This window comes from Gorilla gorilla, chromosome 1 (genome assembly GCF_029281585.2).
Source record: "Gorilla gorilla gorilla isolate KB3781 chromosome 1, NHGRI_mGorGor1-v2.1_pri, whole genome shotgun sequence".
NCBI lineage: Eukaryota > Metazoa > Chordata > Mammalia > Primates > Hominidae > Gorilla > Gorilla gorilla.
Window position 1 is genome coordinate 90,872,063 of NC_073224.2, and position 18,697 is coordinate 90,890,759.

General features: G+C 43.1%; 1 protein-coding gene across 2 annotated transcripts in view; it reads right to left on the reverse strand.

Moving 5' to 3' along the window:
- UCK2 (uridine-cytidine kinase 2) overlaps positions 1 to 18,697 on the reverse strand; it is an 84,411-nt gene that overhangs the window by 16,231 nt on the left and 49,483 nt on the right. The window contains exons 1-3 of one of the 2 annotated variants that reach the window (XM_055364853.2): positions 10,050 to 10,288; positions 5,089 to 5,248; positions 4,129 to 4,225 (exon numbers count right to left, since the gene is read on the reverse strand). In XM_055364853.2, coding sequence (XP_055220828.1) covers positions 4,129 to 4,225; positions 5,089 to 5,248; positions 10,050 to 10,085 — 293 coding nt within the window. In that variant the 5' untranslated portion in view covers positions 10,086 to 10,288. Of the gene's footprint in view, positions 1 to 4,128; positions 4,226 to 5,088; positions 5,249 to 10,049; positions 10,289 to 18,697 lie in introns of those variants that run through there. The other variant, XM_019026120.4, reaches the window with a different exon arrangement.

Here is an 18,697-nt window from a genome sequence, read left to right on the forward strand (position 1 = left end):
TAATTGTAAACATGACTTTTCTTTCTTTTTCTTGTTTTTGGAGACAGGGTCTCACTTTGTCACCCAGGAGGCTGGAGTGCAGTGGCGCAATCTTGGACTCACTGCAGCCTCAACTTCCCAGGCTCAGGCGATCCTCCCGCCTCAGCCCCCTAAGTGTCTAGGACTACAGATGCACACCACCACCCCAGGCTAATTTTTGTATTTTTGGTAGAAACGGGGTTTTACCATATTGCCCAGGCTGGTATATAACTCCTGGACTCAGGCAACCCACCCACCTCAGCCTCCCAAAGTGCTAGGATTACAGGCATGAGCTACCAAGCCCAACCAACATGACTTTTCAAAAAGCAAGAAGGGTGAAACATTGCTAAACGGTTAGGCGATGGGCTTTCACAGATGGCCTTGCCTGTGCTCAGCTTTGCCTTGCTGCAACTTTCACTGTGTTTTGTCTTTTGATTCTGTCCTATGCCCACCTTATATGTCACCAACTGCCTCTTGCTCAAAATTCACTGAAAATAGAGAAATAATCATCATTGCAAGGTTTTCACTCACCCTGACTAGCACACTGGCAAACCAAATAAAACAAAGTCTCTTAAAACAGTAGTTCCATCTGTGCAAACATAAGGAGGTCAGTATCAACGGCCAGCTCAAGAGGGTGCCGTTGGAACTCCTTCCCATAAACACTCCCTGATGCCTTCTCAGCTTGGACCAACAGGCTTGTGTCTGAGTTTTAAGGCAGGCACTGCTAGGGTAGCTAGCAAGTGGCAGAACGGGGCAGGGAAGACGGGAGAAAAGGACTAGGATTAGGAAATGCCCTAGAATTGTGGTGTATCTGAGATGCATATCAGAACCATCTGGGAAGCTTATAAAAATATCCCTACCTGGATCCTACCCCCAAGGAGCTCTGATTTAATGAGTCTGAAGTGGAGCTAGAACTTCAACACTATTTAGAAGCTCCCAAGATACTTCTAACATGCAGCCAGGGTAGAGAAGCACCAGTCTAAAGGAATGTCAGCTGCCAGAAAATGGTGTGCCCATTGTGCATAAGAAGGCAACCTAGAGAAGTTCAGAAAACAGAACCAATGGGTAAGTGAAATAGTGAGCCACTCTCTAGGCAACTCCCCTACACCAAGGAGAGTGTGGGAAGGCTTTGTCCAAAAATAAAGTGAATGTATGTGCGAGAGTCCACTTGAACACACTAACAGAGAACACAATGGCTGCACTAAGTTTACATATCCAGGTTGAGTATCCCTTATATGAAATGCTTAGGTGTTTAGGATTTTTGAATTTTGGATTTTTTTTCAGATTTTGGAATATCTGCATTATATTTAGGGCATCCCTAATATGGCAGGGAGAGAGAGGATCTACAATGAGCCTCCCTAACATGAAAATCCAAAATCTGAAATGCTCCAATGAGCATTTCCTTTGAACGTCACATTGGCACTCAAAAAGTTTCAGATTTTGGAGCATTTCACATTTTGGGTTTTTAGATTAGGGATGTTCAATCTGTACTGACACTAGATATTAAGAGCATTTTAGGATGCCTAACTGATAAATACTAAAAAGGAAAAGTGGTTTTCCTTCGGAAGGAGAAAATTAACTGCCTAATTTGTTGTTGGTGCCTTAAGAAGTTAGAATTAATCATTTCCCAAGTCCAAATGCAGGTCTAAAAACTGTCATAACAGCTCAGAGTTTTTAAAAAACAACAACAAATTTATTGAGCAACTACTAGCCCAGAATGTGCAAGGAGTCATACCTGGCATAATATACCACTTAGGAATTTAGAGTCTGGCTGGGAAGCCCCAGAAAGAAACTAGCCAATTAGATCATTTGAGATAACCCAGTCTAACCATCTCATTTGGCTTATGGGGAAAAGGATGCTCAGAGAAATGTAACTGCAACAAGTAAATGTCTTCTTCATTTTAGCCCAACAAATTTTTATTTGTACCAAACGCCCATGGGTGGGATGGAATCAGTTAACCCTGAATGGCTCGATGTCCAATTAAGTGGCCCTTAAGATTTGCAAGGAGGTAGGAAAGGGGTGGATATGGGTCTAGGGTGATCAGTGAAAGTTTCTAAGACATGAGCTTTGAGCCACTAAAGGATAAGGTTTTAAAATATAAGGTATGAGATAAATCAGGAGGAAACGTGAAACATGTCTGCACTGGGAATTCTACCAGGATTTTCTTTTGTTGGCATATCAACTTGATGGAACTCATGATGCACGAGGTCTTCAACTTCCCTCCTCCACTCCTGGACTGCACTGGTCAGGCCCTGGCTCCTGTCAACCACGCTCAGTTCCACTGCTTTCTTTCATGCCCTTATCAGACTCTCACTGGGGCTGTTCCAAAGGCTTCTTCACAAATGGCATTGCAGATCCTCTCTCTTCCTGCCACCACGATGACCTTTCCACTACAACAGTAGAGCCGTCTGTAGCTCCCTATTGCCAAAATGTCTGTGCTCCTGGCCCTGCCGCCTATGGCCCTTCATGACCTGAGGTCTGCCTGCCTTCCCACACACCCACTCCCATTCCTCCACACCTCCCCACTGCCATGCCCCAACCAAGCTGATCCATGCCTAGCTCTGAAATGCTTCCCTACCCAGCACCTTGGAAATCCCTTTCCCAAACAACTTCTTATCCTTTCCTATCTAAAGCTTAAATATCACCTCCTCCATACAACCTGCTCTGAATCCCCTGCTCTTCCTCCCTCCTTTACATTCTTCTGCAGGCCCTTGCCTTAGCCATCATGCTGCATTTTAATTCTTTACTTGGGAAGTGGTGGGCTGGAATGTCTCTTGTCAACGTGACACCACCACCACTTCCCCCTAAGGGAGAACTACAATTCTCAGAATCCCTTGCCCCACATGCTTCCAGGTTACTGCGCCAACAAGAGACTTAGAAGTTGAGAGTGAAGCAAAATCCACAATATTCAGGAGATCATAATACTGAGACAGGGAAACTTTGCAAACAGTCCACAAGCTCCCAGATTGAGGCTGCAAACCCAGACATGGTGGTTTCTTGGACTTTTCCATGAACCCCAGCTGCTGCTCCAGTGCCTCAGGCTAGAGTCAGTGAGGACTATTTTGTCTGATTCTCTGGCTATAAACTTCCAGGCCTTCACTCTCCCAGCCTTGATGTTCGTGTAAGCTCCAAATCCTATACTAAATGCCTTCATTCATTCCTCCATGATCTGCAGTGGTTGGGTTAGGAAAACAGAGTGACACGGGAGGCATGAGGATGGTATCCTGATCTTTCACTCTCCTCTCTCCTACACAGAAGAACCTGGCCCATAGAAGGAAGTGTTTCAGAAGATTCTGGTGAGGCATGGAGGTAAGCACCAAAACAGCCCCCTCTACACCTCAACGCACACACATGCATGCTCATTCTCTCTCTCTCTCTCTCATCTTCCTCCTGCAACCAAATCGTCACCATGCTCTCTAGTTCAGACTCATGGGAAGATGTGTGTGTTCTACATTCAGGTCTGAGACGCTCTGAAGGAGCTTGGGGTCTGGCCAGCAGGAGTGCAATCTTCTAGGAGCCCATTCCCATCACTCAAAGGGAAGGAGGATGAGGTGGAAGTGTGGCCACTCCTCTATTCCTAATCAGGAGCACTAAAATTGAGGCTTCACTAGAAAGGACTGCTTTGATTCCACTGAGAAGCTTTCTGGAGGGCTTGGTTAATTCTGAGATCACGATCTGGTGACCTCATACCTCTCCACATTGTCCAATCCCAAGTAAACCAGGACAGCAGAAAAAACAGTTTTCTTTGCTCTTCTTCCTGCCCTTCCTCTACCCCTCCCCTTACATCTTGTTCCAGGAACAACAGCACTGGAATGTGGATCAGAACGCACATGCAGTCCCTCAAGCTGAAATCACGATCCCATCCTTCAGAGTTAAGGAATCGTGACAACAGGACTGTTCCAGGAAGCGCTCAGATGAACTCCCCAACCTCTGCAATCCCACAGCACACACTGCTGCCACCACCCACTCCACTGACCGGCTGGAGTGGCATTAGGCAGGGGTAGGACAGAGGTCTGAAGTGCGAGAGGTAAGGAAGGAGGTCTCAGTGCAGACCAAGGATGCTCTGCGGAGCAGTGGGTGCCATCCCTGGCCCAGAACAGCTCACTTACCGGGAATGGGAGACAAAGTCATACACGGGGATCTGGACTGTTTTCCCTTCAGTGATTTCTTTGAGTGTTTTGAGAATGAGTTCATTGTCAAAGGCATCTGAAAAATACCAAATTGTTAAAATGTTTCTTAATTTTAAAATAGGATCTCCTATAATCATACACAAGGCATCCTCATAAACATGTATATGGGCACATCACACTTTAAACGTAATCATACTGCTCCCTAAAAAGCTGGATTTTTACCCAAAGCAGAATGGAAGCTCCCTGTATCTCAAAATAGGGTGTATAAATGAGTTCTGACAAATAGATTTCTCTTTTTTCTCCTTTGACATTCTATCCCTGACTTCAGACAGGTCTTTCCCCTCTCCAAGTTTAGCTGTTATCATCCTAGGATTGGCACATGCTAAACTAACCTGGAAAGCAAACCCATGACTGGGGGAGTACACACAATAGGCACCATGCCCAGGTTTGCTTCTAACAATTATAAGAAATCCAAGCCAGCTAAAGGAGCAGTGTGCTGATCTAGGGCTGTAGGGCAAAAACCACTCTGGCAGCCACCCTGCCCCTCCATCTCCCTCTCTGCCAGACAGTGGGTTGAACACACATGTACACCTGAGGAGGAGGGTCTGACGAGGGCTGCCTCAGATCAGAGGCAGCAGGACTAGCTCTGTATGTTCGACCTCATGTCTGGCCCATCTTGAGTCCCAGGCTCATACAAAATCACCTTTGTTCAGATACAGATTCAATCAGTATTTAATGAGCCAAGCACTACTTGAAGCATTTGAAAATCCCTTCTTTCACATAAGCCCCACAATAACACTGCAAGGTAGTTATCAAGTCCCTACGTTCTAGATAGAAACAAGATTCCGAGAGGTTAAGCAACTTCCTCATGAGCAAAATAAAAATATTCCCCCCCCACACACCAATACACATACATACCCCCTTCAATGCCCGACTCACCCGGGTGGTCAAAGTTGAACTGGCCCTTCAGGGCTTTGGCCTTCTGCTCCGAGGTGAGGACACGGTAGAAGCTATCCTGGCTCAGGATGACCACCTGCTTCTGGCGATAGTCCACCTCATTCTGCCCCAGGAGCTGCACGATCTTAGCACACACGGAAGACTGTGAGGAGAGAAGAGAGCACCCAGGAATAAGAGAAAGGGCACGTGTGGTACAGAGGAAGTCCCGGGAGTAACCAAGCTGATGCACACCTTCCAAGAAGGGGCTCTGGAAGGAAGAATCCAAAGGCAGCTACCGTGCATGATGAGTTAAAGGGCTAAGGGATGCAGCCATAAAAATAATAAGATCACGTCTCACGTGGGAACATGGATGGAGCTAGAGGACACTATCCTTAGCAAACTAACACAGGAACAGAAAACCAAATACTGCATGTTCCCACTTGTAAGTGGGAGCTAAATGATGAGAATGCATGGACACAGGGAAGGGAACAACACACACTGGGGCCTGCTGGAGGTGGTGGGTGGGAGGAAGCAGAGGATAAGGAAAAATAACTAATGGGTACTAGGCTTAATACCTGGGTGATGAAATAATCTGTATAACAAACCCCTGTGACACAAGTTTACCTATGTAACAAACCCCTGAACTTAAAAGTTAAATTTAAAAAAAAAAAAGGCTAACGGAGAAGAGTCCACCTTACACGACTGTGACAGAGAAGTCTTAGGATCCCCAAAGTTCCCTCCTCCCTTCCCTTAACACAGCTTACTACTGTCAGGTACTTGCAGTGACGGTGGGGGAAGGAGGGCAGCACACACCACCTCCTCCTCCAGAAGAGCCTTTCCCAGAGCCACTGATAAAGGTAGGGCTACCTGATCCTGTCTGCTTGTGCCCTGGTATAGACAGACAAAAAAGGCAGCAGAAAGTAGAATGAGGGCATGGTGATGATGTGCTGAGGGGCTACAGGGCCTTGGAATCACAAGGTGACTGCACATCCATGGAATGCCACTCAGCCCCTGCACATCTCTTTATATCAACGGAACCAAAAACCATGGCCAGAAAGCTCAGCTAGTTAGCAAGAAGGCTATGCTCACAGCATTAATCCTACTTCTGTTGGTTACTTTTGCTTCAGTCCACAGCCATGATTTCACATCTACAGTAAACCAGGTGGCCTTTTCACAAACGTGTGTCACTACAGACAGGGTGACAAGGAACACAAACACCACCAACATCTAAAACAACTTAGGGGTATCCCAAACAAGAGTGGAGAAGCCAACTCCAAATGAACTCAAACCTACATGCTTTGTGTGTTGTTGTTAGTAATACATGTATCCTAAAATTTAAAAAAAAGAAAAACAGATAGTAATACATGCGTCTGCCCCTTTTTCCCTTCAATATACTCTTCGTAAAAGGAACATTATGAAACAAGTGCATTCAATAGAATGAGATAGTGAAGGATTGTATTTATCAAATAACTGATTTCTTTTTTCATTTCATACAAAGACTAATGTAAAAATAAAAATGTCTGTATTACATAAGCTGTAGGAGACATAACCCAAGTCTTCTAATGAAACCGATTGACCTGCCGGGCACGGTGGCCCATGCCTGTAATCCCATAACTTTGGGAGGCTGAGGGGGGTGGATTGCTTGAGGTCAGGAATTTGAGACCAGCCTGGGCAACACAGTGAGACCCCATCTCAAAAAAAAAAAAAAAGAGGAAAGAAACTGGTCAACCGAATAAATAGAAAGGAAAAACAGCATATTTAGGCCAGGCAGGGTAGCTCACACCTATAATCCCACAGTTTAAGAGGCCAAGGTGGGTGGATCACCTGAAGTCAGTTTGAGACTAGCCTGGCCAACATGGCAAAACCCTGCCTCTACTAAAAATACAAAAATTAGCCAGGCATGGTGGCACATGCCTGTAGTCCCAGCTACTCGGGAGGCTGAGCCAGGAAAATCACCTGAACCCAAGATACAGAGGTTGCAGTCAGCTGAGATCGTGCCATGTACTCCAACCTGGGCAACAGAGTGAGACTGCATCAAAAAAAAAAGAAAAAAGAGAAAAGAACAGAACAGAACAGAACAGAACAGAAAAACAGCATATTTAGAGGTTTGATGACTCAAATCTTAGAAGTTTTACTATTGAATTTATTTCATCAACTGATTTTAACAACAACAACAACAACAAAAACATGAAATCTTTTAAAGTTACAATTCTTATAAAGTTGTGTTTGATTGCCCTGAGCGTAAGGAAAACTGGCCATTCCTGTTGCACAAGTCAGTGCAAACTAAACAGCTCTGCAAAATACGTCCTGTTATACAAGCTGTGACACACGACTAAGTAAGGATCTTTGGAGGAACAATAATATTTTGACTCAATTATTTGCAAACAATTTATTTTGCCTTCATGATACTTTTGCATATTAACACAGAAAAACATTTAAAACTACTCTGGACTTTGGGACCACAGATCCTCCCATGCCTCAAAATATCACAGAACAGTAAAACTTTCATATGATAAACTAGATTCAAAAGTGAAAATGTTACAACAAAACCAAGGCTCTCTGGGTGCTACAGATGGATGGGTGGGGGGGAAAATCAAAGGCTCTAAGCAATTATAAACCATAAGTTTTTAAACACCTGTAGGCCCTCAATTTCCTTTTCCTCCCAGGCATCTATCTTAGGACGTTTCTTACGTCCTAAGGTTGTAGGAAGGTAAAGTCTGCAGACTTTATTAGTAGATAGAATTCCTCCTAGAATTCCAAAGAACAAAAACAAAAAAGTGATTCACGAAGCCAAATGTATATTATCTAGTTATTCAAATTGTGATATTTTTATTTATATTTAAAACCCGTAAAATGCTTTTAATGTAAATAGCAATCCCATCACCATCAAAAAAGCATATTAAAAAGTTACACTACCTAATTTTGCAGATAAACTACTGTTTCCCTTAACCCAGCACAATCTAGGACAGAACCTGTACAATGGCCAGTAACATGGGATAATGAACATACAGTAGGTGCAATTCTAGAAAATCAGCGCTCATCCCAACCCTTGATCAATGATACAGTATGACTAATTGTGTTGATCCCCCGCTGCATGTTTCAGTCCCGTGTTTTCAAGGACCTGGCTAGTGACCCTTCCCTTCCACAAACACACTACCACTGCTAACAGTGTAAATGATTACTTATTAGGCAGCAGGCCCTGTGCCAAACACTCCATTATGACCACCTTTAGAAGCCACATGTGCTCTCCTGCATGGATGAGGAAACCAAGTTAAGTAACGTGGTTTCATAGAGTCCTGGCTCTTTACCTCAACCTTAGATAGTAAGAAGTCCCAAGGCAGAAGAAGCCCTTTATCAGGAAGGAGATAAATAAAATTGCACAAATAAGCAAAGAAACACCTGCCTCTAGGTTAATCTAGATTGTTCAGGCATTTTCTTCCTCCTGGGCCATGTTACAAATGGGCCCTAAAAAATCCGGATAACTGTTGAATCTGGCTGACATGTACATAGGGTTTGGTTATATCATCCTCTCTATTGTTGTGTAGGTTTGAATTTTTACCTGGTAGGGAAGAAGGCAGGGAGGGAAGGAGGAGTCCCACAAAGAGACTCTACTCTGCCCTGAATAAATGCTCTTTCGCTTACTTAATGCTCACCTCTGTATCTCTTTCACTATCATCTCTGTGTTCTCCTTTTGCCTAATCCTGCCCCTCTCTTCAAAAGGATGAAATGGAGCTCTGAGTGTCATCTTGTTCCTTAAGAATAATTCAGCTGGGCACAGTGGCGTGCACCTATAATCCCAGTGACTTGAGAGGCTAGGGCAGGAGGATCACTTGAGCCCAGGAGTTCAAGCCCAGGGTGGGCAACACTGTGAGACCCCACCTCTACACAAATTCAGAAATTATCTAGGCATGGTGTTTGTGCCTGTAGTCCCAGCTACGTGTGGCAGGCTAAGGCAAGAGGACTGCTCGAGCCCAGGAGATCAAGGCTGCAGTGAGCCATGATCATGCCACTGCATTCCAGCCTGGGCAACAGAGCAAGACTCTATCTCTAAAAAATAAGAGAGAAAAAAAGAAAAGAAAGAGAAATAATCCACCAATAACCAGGGTTTGAGAAGGCAGGCAATCCTGAGCCTACAGAAATCTAAAATGGGAAAGGGTACAACTGTTACAGTGGGCTAAGACTTAACAATTATATTAATAGTCACAAAAAGACAAATACCATAGGATTTCACTATGCAAAGTAGTCAAATTCATAGAAACAGAAAGTTAAATGGTGGTTGCCAGGAGCTGAGGGGAGGGGAAAATGAAGAGTTGTTGAATGGATTTTACGTAATGAAAGGGTTCTGGAATTTGGTCATGCAATAATGTGAATATATTCAACACCACTGAGATGTACACTTAAAGACGGTTACGATGGTAAATTTTATGTTATGTGTATTTTACCACAATTAAAAATTATTATTACTATAATAAAAGCCCCATTTCTTTCTATATGCTAGGTACTGGGCTCAGCACTTTAAAATGATCTCATTTGCATACCACAAGCTTATGTGATGGGAATTATTATCATATCCACACCACTGATGGCAAACATAGAGGCAAAGAGAGGTTGAATGGAGCCAGGATTCCCACTCTAGCAGTCCATCTCCAGTGCCTAGACACTTAGTGGCTGCAGCTGCATAGGGCTGTCTCACAGGCAAACTGACACTGCCCACTGGAGCGTGAGTTCAGCTTCATTTTGTATAATATCTCTATATTTAGTGAATGAATCCAGAATATATTCTGTCCCTGCCACTTCTAACACATTACTGAAATTGGAGTCGGGAGGGTTAAAGGTCTGCTAGGACTGTGGCGTGTTGTCCAAATACAAAGTTAGGTGAAGGTCAATACAAGGTATTTTAAGAAAGGAAAAAACAAAATCTATGGAACAAATCAGTGAAGGTGATTCACAATTTCTTTACTTACATGGCATTCTGAAGACATTATCTCATTTAATTCCATTACAACAAGTATTACTTTTTCTTCTTTTTTCCTAATGAGGAAACTGAAGCTTAGAAAATTGATCACGTGAAATGATTTGCTCAGTCCCAAAGCTGAGTCTCAAACCATAGGTCTAACTCCAACTGCACAATTCTTTTCACTATTTTAGAACATAAGCTGCTTTGGCATTCACCCCGATGTTCTCCATAAATGTACTTTACCTCTGGAAAACAATGACAGGGGAAGGGAGACAGGGAGGAAACTGATGAGAAATATAATACTGTTTTGTCCCACTGCATCACTAAAGTCAACATTTATGTTGAACTTCATAGAACTAAAGGCAGGCAAGTGATGTGCCTATTAAAAGGAAGCTAAAAGCTCACCAAGAAAACCTGTTCTAGAAATGTTTATTATGTTCAAAAGAATCCAGCTGTTAGGAGCCAGAGTCCACTAGACATGCTGAACAATGAACTCCTTTAGCAGAGACTTCCCATTTGGGAAGCCCCAGTGGCAGTAAACAGCTCATCAACAGTCCCCTTCAGCTGGCAGTTTCCAAAAGGGCAGCTGTTGAGCCAGCATAGGTTCCTGTATTGCTACACAAAGGATATTTCTCTAAAATCGTTCTCACCCTGGAGGTGGCTCTGACAGCCTAAACACAATCTTACTATGTTAGTTCTAGTGTGTGTCTTCCAGGATCTAATCCATAAAATCCTCTTGGCCAGTTCCAAGACCACTGAATGAATAAAAGAAAACAAGCAGGGCAATCAGCTCTGTCGCCTCTTTGTCATATACCCTCCACTGCACTTCAGTGCTCAGAACCTGACATAGCCCAAGCCCGGACAGCTCAGAACAATTCAGCCCTTGGGAGGGTGTCGGGTTAGGTGTGTCCCTACGGGAATGGGCTGGCACATCTCACAGTCATCCTTACAGAAGAAGACCAGATAACCATGTTGCCCAACATTTTTGAATCCCATCAAGATGTCTGTTGTAACACTCCAGATGAGCTGCTTCAGAATCACAGGGAGGGCTGCTCAGAGGGAAGAAAACCTAGCAACCACAGCCAATCGGCTCCAGGTTGAGGCACACTGATTGATCATTTCCTCCCTGCTTTTCAGGATGGGAAACAACATCACAGCAGAGAAGAATGCTTGAAGGCCAGACGCTTGGCCTCCTCAGGCAGGAAGACCCCATCTAGCTCCTTGGCTCTGGGACTATGTGTGGGTCATATCAATTACTCTTGGCAGTAGCTTTCCCTGTCACTATCATAAAGTAAGTATCACCACTAGCTTATATGGTATCCATCTCAAAGGAAAAAACCATTGCAGCCCCCAGACATTACATCACTCCTTTGCGGGTAGGGGTTGCTCCCCACATGGCTCAGAAGCTCTAATTTACAGGCATTAGAAAACCAAAGCACCAGTAATTTGCCCTGGTTTAAAACTAAGAACAAGGTTCAAACCTGCTGGCTCAACTTCCAATCCAACTGATTAAGTGTCACAATAGAGAAGTGTCACTCAAATGCTTCCCTGGAATATCTGCAAAGCCATCTATTCTTTTTTTTTTTTTTTTCAGCAGCAAGATTTATTGTGAAGAACGAAAGAACAAAGCTTCCACAGCATGGAAGGGGACCCAAGTGGGTTGCCCTAGGCCATCTATTCTTGAAGTCATGGATGGCCCCAGAGCCCATGCATTGCTGACTAGGAGCTCCTAGCTACAATACAATCACCACCACCCACCCATGCCACCATATACAGGATCTAAATTAGAAACTCACTAAATTACTAATAAGGCTCTCCAGTACCAAAAAGCAGCCATGGGTCAATCAAATAACTGAAGTGCTTTTGGAGCACAAGGACCAATAGTGTGACTAAGTTTTTATTCTCAGGCACCTGGACTGGGGGGTGGGGGTGTGTCTCCCAAATGTCTGTTAAATAGAAATGTCAAAATTTATCAGAAGTCTTTTTTGAAGTCGTAACATCTTAGCTCACTGCAGCCTCGAACTCCTGGACTCAAGCCATCAGTCCTTGAATTTTAGCTGGGCACACAGACTGCATTTTTCAGCCACCTTTGCAGTTCCTCATGACTATGCAACTGTTCCCTTTTGACATTCCTTCCTGTTGACTCAAATGAAGACTTGATAGCTGAAGCTCAAGCAGCCACCTTGCAGCACTGCTATCATTCTAACCAAGGATGGGAGAGCAGCTAAATAAAAGCCCAAGATTCAAATAATTAGAGCTGAGATCCATTAAGAGTGAGTGCTTCACACCCATAATCCCAGCACTTTGAGAGGCCGAGTCAGGCAGATCACGAGGTCAAGAGATCGAGACCATCCTGGCCAACATGGTAAAACCCCGTCTCTACTAAAAACACAAAAAAATTAGCTGGGCGTGGTGGCACGCGCCTGTAGTCCCAGCTACTTGGGAGGCCGAGGCAGGAGGATCGCTTGAACCCGGGAGGCAGAGGTTACAGTGAGCTGAGATCATGCCACTGCACTCCAGCCTCGTGACAGAGCGAGACTCTGTCTCAAAAAAAAACAAAAGAGTGAGTGTTAAGGTCTGAATGTGTCCCCCCAAAATTCACATGCTGAAATGCTGAAACTTAACTGCTGATGTGATTGTACTAGAAGGTAGGCCTATAGGAGGTGATGAGGGCCCTTATGAAAGGGCTTGAGGGAGTGGATTCATTCTCTTCTGCTCTTCTGCCATGTGAGGACACTGCATTAGTCCCCTCTAGAGGATTCAGCAACCAGGTGCATCCTTGGAAGCAGACAGCGGCCCTCACCAGACATCAACCCTGCCAGTACCTTGATGTTGAACTTCCCAGCCTCTGGAATTGTGAGAAATAAATTTCTGTTCTTCATGAATTACACAGTGTCAGGTATTTTGTTACAGCAGCACAAACATTCTGAAATAATGAGGTACACTATCTTTAAACCCTGTTTTAGAGGTTTTCTGTCACTTTCAACAGAAGCGATACTAATACTGAGGTCAACACTCACGTAACCAGCACACCTTAGTATATGGCTCTTGGTAGAAAAGTTCTCTTGAAAGCTGAGGAAATCCTTTGTCCTGGTCCAACAGGCTGCCTTAATTATCACAGGAACCACAAGTAACTTATCAGCCAAGTCATTTCCATGTGAGTTTTAAAGGATAGGGTGATGAACATACACCTGAACCAGTGTCCCCAGACCACTGCTCTGTCACCTGCCGACCTCCAGATATTTACCCAGAGGTGTTTCTTCCCCCTTTCGGCACCTGTTTGTGCCACAGACCAAGCTCTCCGTAGAGAAAGTAGTACCCAGGAGAGGGAAACCCAAAAGGCTATTAACAGTAGAAGATGAAAGAGTCCCCACAATAGAAGCTCCCAGTTTTAATTCCTGATCCATCTGTTGGTGCCGCAAAGATAGTCCAGCCTAGAAAGATGCAGATGTTAGACTGCGTCTCAGAGATCTTCTGGCTGATCAACAGTCACCAACATAAACAAGTTCCTAGGACTTTTCCCTGAAGTGCCAATCTCATTAAGCTCTATTACTAGAAAAGACATTTGAAAAATTCACTTCTGGGTTTATGTAATTACATGTTTGGCTCTGCTCTTTAGACTCACCAGCACTTGGAAATTAAGTGGTTCAAAATTAACTGAGTGATGATAATAATAGCTAACACACAGAACATGCTATATGTCAGGAACTATTCTAAAGGCTTTACATATACTTGGTTATATTTAATCCTCAAATCAACTCTATGAAGTGGGTATTCTTATTACCCCTATTTTACTTTACATAAGAAGAAACTGAGTCAGAGAAGCAGATTAAATGACTCGGACCAAAGTCAAACGTCTGAAAAACAGTTGAGTCTGTCTTCAAAGTCAGGTGGGCTGGCTTCAAGATGCATGCTCTTCGCCACCACACAATTGCTTTGACTTGTCTTGCCACCATCAGAAGGGGATGGAAATCTTCTGGTGAGAAAAGAGCCACAATAACCCTACAAGCAGGGGTGTAGTGCCAACATGTGTATACTGAATATACTGGAACCACCACGAGCAAAACATTCTCAGCAAGGCTCCGTAATTTACTCCCTGGGGGGCTCTGCAAAGCACGTTTGTTGGGCTTCCTTAGAAGTTAATTTTTCTGATAAATATTTTATCAGGAAAAGAGAAAGGTAAGTCACTTCTGATTCCCTACAACTCATTCTTTGGTTGAAAATGGTATCTAAGTCCATGCTTAAGGGGGCTGGGATTAATCCTCTGGGAAACAGATGAGCCTACGTAGGTGCTTTTGGGAGCAGAAATGAGCAGACCAACTGTTTAAAACCTCACCATATCAAAACTGGTACACTCATGCCGGCTGTTGTGCTGTGAACCGGTAAACCCATTTTAAAGCAGTAGAGTAAGAATCAACATTTCTACCCTCATGCCAAGTAATAAACTTACAGTGAAATTGATCAAGATAGAAAACAAACAAACAAACAAAAACCCTGAGTAAGTACATATGAGGACAGGGGAGAATATAGTACAAATACTCTGACTATAACCATGTAAAAGATATAGGTAAACATGACAGAGAAAATCTGGAAGGCAAACTGGCCAAAAATGAGAACTACGGTTCTTCTACATCATCTTTTTTTTTTTTTTTTTTTTTTTTTAGTTTTATTGAGACAGAGTCTTACTCTGTCGCCCAGGCTGGAGTACAGTGGCGTGATCTCAGCTCACTGCAACCTCTGCCTCCCAGGTTCAAGCAATTCGTCTGCCTCAGCTTAATGAGTAGCTGGGACTATAGGTGTGCACCACCACACCCAGCAAATTTTTTGTATTTTTAGTAGAGACGGGGTTTCAACATGTTGGCCAGGCTGGTCTCAAACTCCTGACCCAAAGTGATCCACACGCCTCGGCCTCCCATAGTGCTGGGATTACAGGCATGAGCCACCGCGCCCAGCCTGCTACATCATCTTAAACAAAAAGGCAGAGAGGTATCTACACTGCTCATGTGAGACCAAGTTCTAGGCTCACCCAGAGCCTGGTTAACAGCTACCACCAAGCAAACACAAAACAGGGCTATGCTTGAGATTCAAGGGGCAATGTATCCCTCGCAACTGAATTAAGATTATTCCATATAGAATAGTGATTAATTTCAGTCTTTATTCTAAGCCTGAATATGGAGTCTATGGATCCTACTTTGTATTTGTCCCCACAGGACAAACACAAAAGACATCACACACACACACACACATACACACACACACCCCAAAAAAAAACTGAATGGATCTAGGCTTGTTGCTAACTTTGGTGAACTGCTGCTTATGATGCCCTCTCCAAGAAGCAGAAACAAAGAGGAGACCTGCTGGAAGATTAATTATTACTGACTTGTGGGTGCAAGTAAGGCTGGGCCTATTTCTTTCCCCTTTTACTTGAGCGTTAAGAGGCAAGTTGGGATAGTGAAAAACAACAAACTGGGCCCCTTGTCCTGGGTGACACACCAAAACCCACCCACTTGCTAGGGACCTGTTTACTGAGCAAAGATAATATGCTTATTACAGAAATTATGTACTGAAAGAAAGAACTGAAGTCCTTCTGGGTATGAGACACAAAACGAAAGCTGACTTTCCTCTGTTCTTAAAAAACTGAATAGATCAAGAGAGCACAGTGTGCCAGTTGGATCCTCTGCCGAATCTTTCCAAATTGCAGGCCGCACATGAGTAAACATTTAATGTGGATGTAACAGCACAACAGTGCTTTGTTGTACAAAGTATATTTTAGTTAACTCCTCCATCCAGTAATCCTTATCTAAACTGGAAAATCAGAAATCAGACTGTCTAGTTATCAAGATTTTTAAAATTTTCTTCTTAATTTCTCCTCCAGCACCCATATCTAATGCCCAAATACAGAGCAACAGGGAAGGAAAGAGAAAGCAATGCCAAGCACCCACTTCCGTTCCTTTTTCAGAGTCTCTTTCACATCTTTGAAAACTAATCTTATTATTTATTCTTCATAGCATTTGAAGAAAGGGGTTCAAGTCCTCTATTGGCTGTCTCAATTCCCTCGACTGTTCCCTTCTAAGTTTTGCTGAATTCGTCATTCACTACCATCTCCAGGGCCCCAAAACTCCAAGAATCAAAAAAGAGAAAAGAGAAAAGAACTCCCAAAGCCACATAGACCATGTTACTGTATAAGGAGGAGTAAGTTCATCACACTGGAAGTCATCATAAATTTTCAGGGCTAATCTACTACTGACAAAATAATAATAATAATAATAATAAATAATAATAAAAAGCAAACATCCTTTGAATATAATGATTTTCTTTTATTAATTTGTGAAACTGGCACAACTATCAGTAGATATGGGCCAAACTCTTATTTCAGACCCACACAAATATGAATAACTGATATGACAAAGATGCAAATGCAATTCAGTGGAGGAAGGACAGCCTTTTCAAGAAGTGGTGCTGAAGCAACTGAATGGATATCCATCGACCAAAAAAATGAACCTCAAGCCAAGCATGGTGGTCTGCTCTGCAAAAGATCCTGGCAAGAGAATGACAACAAGATACAGGGTGGGAGAATACATTTGCAAAAGGCATGCCTGATAAGAGGTTGTTATCCAAAATATAACAAAAAATAAAAACACAAAACTCTTAAAATTCGACAATAAGAAACAAACCTAACAAAAAATGGTCTAAAGACCTTAACAGACACTTCACCAAAGAAGACATATAGATGACATATAAGCATATGGAAAGATGTTCCACATCTATTGTCATCAGGGAAATGCAAATTAAAACAAGGTACCACTACATACCTATTAAAATGGCCAAAATGTAGAACACTGACAACACCAAGTGCTAACAAGGATGTGGAGCAACAGGAACTCTCACTCATTGCTGGTAGGACTGCAAAATGGTATAGCCACTTTGGAAGACAATTTGGCAGTTTCCTGTGAAACTAAACAGTCTTACCATACAATCCAGCAGCCATGTTCCTTGGTATTTACCCAAAGGAGTTTAAAATGTATGTTCACACAAAAACCTGCGCATGGTATTTATAGAAGCTTTATTCATAATTGCCAAAACTTGGAAGCAAGCAACCAAGATGTACTAAAGTAGGTGAATGAATAAACTGTGGTACAGCTAGACAATGGAATGTGATTCAGTGCTAAAAAGAAATGAGCTGGCAGCCGGGCACGGCAGCTTACGCCTGTAATCCCAGCACTTTGGGAGGCCAAGGTGGGCAGATCACGAGGTTAGGAGATCAAGACCACTCTGGCCAACATGGCCAGAGGGGGTTTCACCAAACCCCGTCTCCACTAAAAATACAAAAACTAGCTGGGCATGGTGGCACGCACCTGTAGTCCCAGTTACTCAGGAGGCTGAGGCAGGAGAATCGCTTGAACCCGGAAGGTGGAGACTGCAGTGAGCCGAGATTGCGCCATTGCACTCCAGCCCGGGTGACAGAGCAAGACTCTGTCTCAAAAAAAAAAAAGAAAGAAAGAAATGAGCTGGCAAGCCATGAAAAGACACTGAGAAACCTTAAATGGATATTGCTAAGTGAAAGAAGCTAATCTGAAAAGGTCACATACTGTATGATTTCAACTACAGTATATGACATTCTTAAAAAGGCAAAACTGTGAGGACAACAAAAAGATCAGTGGTTGCCAGGGGTTAGGGGAAAGGCAGGGATGAATGGGCAGAGCACAGGGGATTTTTTAGGGAAGTGAAACTATTCTGTATGATGTTATAATTGTGGATAACATGTTATCATACATTTGTCCAAACCCACTCAATGTACAACAGCAAAAGTGAACCCTAACGTCAACTATGAACTTGTTGATAAGGATGTGACAATGTAGGTTCATGACTGTGACCAACGTACCTCTCTGATGGGGGGTGTTGATAATAGGGGAGGTTGTGCATGTGTTGGGCCAAGGGGAATCAGAGAAATCTCTATCTTTTCCTCAATTTTGCTAGGAACCTAAAACTGCTCTTTAAAAAAAGCATATTAAAGAAGATAATAAACATGCAACTAAACTACCATATGATCTGGCAATTGTACTGATCCCACAGAAATGAAAACACAGTCACACAAAAATACATACACAAATGTTCATAGAAGCTTTGTTAGAGCCAAAAATTAGAAACCACCCAGATGGCCTTCATTACGCCGATGGTTAAACTACGGTATATCCATATGGACTATTACTCAGCAATAAAAACGAACGACTGCTGATACACACAACAACCTGCACGAATCTCCAGAGAATTGTGCTGAGTAAAAAAGGGCAATTCCAAAAGGTTACATACAGTATGGTTATATTTGTATAAAATTGTGGAACGATTAGTGGTGGACCACGGTTAGGGACAGGGAGCAGTGGAGGGGCGGGAAATCCAGGGCAGGTAATAAAGAGCAAAACAGCAGTAGTGATGGAAATGTTCTGTATCTTCACTGTATCAACGTCAACATCCCGGTGTCTTTTGTAATATGGGATCTCTCTGTATTATTTCTTATAAGTGTTTGTGAACCTAAAACTATCTCAAAACCAAATGTTTATCTAAAAAAAAGATTAGCAACTATCCATCTTCTGCCATTTGTCTTTTTATTTATCCCAGAAGTATAGCCTCTCACTTTTCAAAATTCTTAATTTTTCC